At 44.8% G+C, this 4,849-nt stretch overlaps 1 protein-coding gene across 1 annotated transcript in view; it reads left to right on the top strand.

Moving 5' to 3' along the window:
* LOC112075703 (cytoplasmic dynein 2 heavy chain 1-like) overlaps nucleotides 1-2,370 on the top strand; it is a gene marked incomplete at its 3' end in the record, with an annotated part of 32,838 nt that extends 30,468 nt beyond the window's left edge. Inside the window, exons 4-5 of the mRNA XM_070441031.1 lie at nucleotides 1,179-1,289; nucleotides 2,217-2,370. Coding sequence (XP_070297132.1) covers nucleotides 1,179-1,289; nucleotides 2,217-2,370 — 265 coding nt within the window. The remainder of the gene's footprint in view (nucleotides 1-1,178; nucleotides 1,290-2,216) is intronic.
* Between the last annotated feature and the right edge of the window lie 2,479 nt (nucleotides 2,371-4,849).

Raw genomic sequence — 4,849 nt, 5'->3', positions numbered from 1 at the left:
ATTATTAGTTCCGTCCCTACCTGGGCTCGGAACCAGAACCACCCTCGAAGCTTCCCATCGCTCCACAAAGCAGCGAAGCAAGGGGAACAACTACTCCAAGTCTCAGAGTGAGTACGTCACCGATTGAAACGATATTGGCGGCGCACCCCGCTAACTAGCTAGCCATTTCACATCGGTTACACCAGCCTAATCTTGGGAGTTGTAGGCTTAAGTCATAAACGGTCAATGCTTGAAGCACAGCTAAGAGCTGATGTCAAAACGCACGAAAGTGCTGTTTTGAATGAATGCTTACGAGCCTGCTGCTGCCCTACGCGCTCAGTCAGACTGCTCTATCAAATATTCAAATCATAGATTTAATTATAAACATAATAACACACAGAAAATACAAGGCCTTTGGTCATTAAAATGGTCGAATCCGGAAACTATTATTTGAAAACAAAACGTTTATTCTTTCAGTGAAATAACGGAACCGTTTCCTGCCATTGCCATGCTAACCTGGATTTCTTTTAGCTAAATACTGCGGTTTAAAAAATATATCTTCTGTGTATTTGAGTTTTAGCTATACTGTTACACTGGCAATACTAAAGTGCCTATAAGAACATTCAATAGTCAAAGGTATATGAAATACAAATGGTATAGAGAGAAATAGTCCTATAATTCCTATAATAACTACAACCTAAAACTTCTTACCTGGGAATATTGAAGACTCATGTTAAAAGGAACCACCAGCTTTCATATGTTCTCATGTTCTGAGCAAGGCACTTAAACATTAGCTTTTTTACATGGCACATATTTCACTTTTACTTTCTTCTCCAACACTGTTTTTGCATTATTTAAACCAAATTGAACATGTTTCATTATTTATTTGAGGCTAAATAGATTTTATTGATGTATTATATTAAATTAATACAAGTGTTCATTCAGTATTGTTGTATTTGTCATTATTACAAATAAAATAAAGAAATCGGCCAATTAATCGGTATCGGCTTGTGTTGGTCCTCCAATAATCGGTATCGGTATCAGCGTTGAAAAATCATAATTGGTCGACCTCTAGTGTGAATCCTCAAATGTTTGGGATGTTCTTAACCACATTATTAGAGTGATGTTGCACGCCACTGGATTCCAGATATTGCAGATTGTGATTGTGTTGTTGTGGTTGTCTCTTATCTCTCCTGTAGGAGCTGAATGTTCTGCAACCTAAGGCAGGCTTCCGTCTCTGGCTTACTGCTGAGGTCCATCCCAAGTTCCCCCTCATCCTGCTGCAGTCCAGCCTCAAGATCACCTACGAGGTACAAACACTATATATGTACAGAAACACACGCGCAGACACACAGACCCTGTCCATGGTAATACGGTATGTTGCGAGCCGTGTTTGAGTAAGACATGTAGCCCAGGGGGTGTGTGTGTGTGTGTGTGTGGTGTAAAACTTGTAGCCCCAGGAGTGTTATCTGTCTGAGACGTGTTACTGAGACGTATTACTGAGACGTGTTACTGAGACGTGTTACTGAGGCGTGTTATTGGGCTGAGTGTATGCAGAGCCAAGAGAGGTCTGTTAGTCAAGCTAGGCCAGGCTATAGGGCTTACGTTCTCAAATGACCAGCTGTGCTGTTTGACAGCCCGGTGTTAAGGGACACACACTCACAGGGACACACAGGCCCTGTTGAGAAGTGGAGCACACTTAAACTCTCCTTCCCTCAGATGAGCTTTTAACAGTTAAAGCCTGGATCCCAGCCCCTACTGCCATCCCTGTCCACCCTCCCAGCACCACATGGTAAAGCCTGGATCCCAGCCCCTACTGCCATCCCTGTCCACCCTCCCAGCAGCACATGGTAAAGCCTGGATCCCAGCCCCTACTGGCATCCCTGTCCACCCTCCCAGCACCACATGGAAGGCCTGGATCCAGCCCCTACTGCCATCCCTGTCCACCCTCCCAGCACCACATGGTAAGGCCTGGATCCCAGCCCCTACTGGCATCCCTGTCCACCCTCCCAGCAGCACATGGTAAAGCCTGGATCCCAGCCCCTACTGCCATCCCTGTCCACCCTCCCAGCACCACATGGTAAGGCCTGGATCCCAGCCCCTACTGCCATCCCTGTCCACCCTCCCAGCAGCACATGGTAAAGCCTGGATCCCAGCCCCTACTGCCATCCCTGTCCACCCTCCCAGCAACATTCATGCCCTCAGGATTGCCCTTGTTCTCTTTCTCTCTCCCTCAGGCTCCTCCTGGTCTAAAGAAGAACTTGTTGAGGACCTATGAGACGTGGAGCCCAGAGCAGATCAGTAAAGGTGGTCTGCTGTCCAGAGCCCAGTCCCTCTTCTGCCTCGCGTGGTTCCACGCTGTCTGCCAGGAGAGACGTAACTACATCCCAGGTACCCTAGCTTCTTATAAACTACATCCCCCGGGTAACCCCAGCTTCTTATAAACTACATCCCCCGGGTAACCCAGCTTCTTACAAACTACATCCCGGTACCCTAGCTTCTTATAAACTACATCCCCCGGGTAACCCCAGCTTCTTATAAACTACATCCCCCAGGTACCCCAGCTCTTATAAACTACATCCCCAGGTCCCCCAGCTTCTTATAAACTACATCCCCAAGTACCCCCAGCTTCTTATAAACTACATCCCCGGGTACCCCCAGCTTCTTATAACATACTCCCCACGGTACCCTTTACAAACTACATCCCCAGGTACCCAGCTTCTTATATACTGCACCCCCAGGTACCCTATCACTTCATCAACTACACTAGTGGTTATAAATTAGTTGTGGTAGCCCAGCGGTTAAGAGCTTTGGGCCAGTAACCGAAAGGACGCTGGTTCGAATCCTCGAGCTGACTGTGAAAAATATGTCGATGTGCCCTTGAACAAGGCACTTAAATCCTGTAAGTCACTCTGGATAAGAGTGTGTGCTACACGAATACCCACAGCTTTAATAACCTCATCCTTCAGGTACCCCAGCACTTTATAAACTACATCCCACAGGTACCCCAGCACTTATAAAAACTACATCCTCCAGGTACCCCAGCACTTATAAACTACATCCTCCAGGTACCCCAGCACTTTATGATTACATCCCACAGGTACCCCAGCACTTTATAAACCTCATCATCCAGGTACCCCAGTACTTTATGAATTACATCCCAAGGTACCCCAGCACTTTATAAACTACATCCTCCAGGTACCCCAGCACTTTATAAACTACATCCCACAGGTACCCCAGCACTTTATAAACTACATCCTCCAGGTACCCAGCACTTTATGAATTACATCCCACAGGTACCCCAGCACTTTATAAACCTCATCATCCAGTTACCCAAGTCTTTATAAACTACATCTCCAGGTGTACCAGCACTTTATAACTAATCCCCCAGGTACCCCAGCCTCTTATAAACTACATCTCCATGAACCCCAGCACTTTATAAACTACATCCCACAGGAACCCAATAACCTTGGAAACTACATCCTCCAGGTACCCCAGCACCTTATAAACTACATCCTCAATCAAATCAAATAAAATGTTATTTGTCACATACACATGGTTAGCAGATGTTAATGCGAGTGTAGCGAAATGCTTGTGCTTCTAGTTCCGACAATGCAGTAATAACCAACAAGTAATCTAACTAACAATTCCACAACTACTACCTTATACACACAAGTGTAAAGGGATAAAGAATATGTACATAAAGATATATGAATGAGTGATGGTACAGAACGGCATGGCAAGATGCAGTAGATGGTATAGAGTACAGTATATACATATGAGATGAGTAATGTAGGGTATGTAAACATAAAGTGGCATAGTTTAAAGTGGCTAGTGATACATGTATTACATAAGATGGCAAGATGCAGTAGATGATATAGAGTACAGTATATACATATACATATGAGATGAGTAATGTAGGGTATGTAAACATTATATTAAGTGGCATTGTTTAAAGTGGCTAGTGGTAAATTTAACATAAATTTCCATCAATTCCCATTATTAAAGTGGCTGGAGTTGAGTCAGTATGTTGGCAGCGGCCACTAAATGTTAGTGGTGGCTGTTTAACAGTCTGATGGCCTTGAGATAGAAGCTGTTTTTCAGTCTCTCGGTCCCTGCTTTGATGCACCTGTACTGACCTCGCCTTCTGGATGATAGCGGGGTGAACAGGCAGTGGCTTGGGTGGTTGTTGTCCTTGATGATCTTTATACCCGAGGACATTATACACTACATCCTCCAGGTACCCCAACACTTTATTAACTACATCCTCCCTCCAGGTACCCCAGCACTTTATAAACTACATCCTCTAGGAACCCCAGCAGTTTATAAACTACATCCCCCAGGTACCCCCCAGCATTTTATAAACTACATCATCCATGAACCCCGCCACGTTATAAACTACATCCCCCAGGTACCCCAGCACTTTAAAAACTACAACCCTTTTTCCTCCAAACATAACGATGGTCATTATGGCCAAACAGTTCTATTTTTGTTTCATCAGACCAGAGGACATTTTTCTGAAAAGTACGATCTTTGTCCCCATGTGCAGTTGCAAACCGTAGTCTGGCTTTTTTATGGCGGGTTTGGAGCAGTGGCTTCTTCCTTTCTGAGCGGCCTTTCAGGTTATGTCGATATAGGACTAATTTTACTTTGGATATAGATACTTTTGTCCCTGTTTCATCTCTAGGAGACAGAACGCGTCTCCTTCCTGAGCATTATGATGGCTTCGTGGTCCCATGGTGTTTATACTTGCGTACTATTGTTTGTATAGATGAACGTGGTACCTTCAGGTATTTGGAAATAGGTGGAGGGAGTCTGGAAGGGCATCTAGGAATGTTTGGGTTGTCTGAGAATTTATAGCACAGCTTTT

This window comes from Salvelinus sp. IW2-2015, unplaced genomic scaffold (genome assembly GCF_002910315.2).
Source record: "Salvelinus sp. IW2-2015 unplaced genomic scaffold, ASM291031v2 Un_scaffold3347, whole genome shotgun sequence".
NCBI lineage: Eukaryota > Metazoa > Chordata > Actinopteri > Salmoniformes > Salmonidae > Salvelinus > Salvelinus sp. IW2-2015.
The sequence above is the reverse complement of the archived record's forward strand: the minus strand, read 5'-3'. Positions and strand labels throughout refer to the sequence as shown.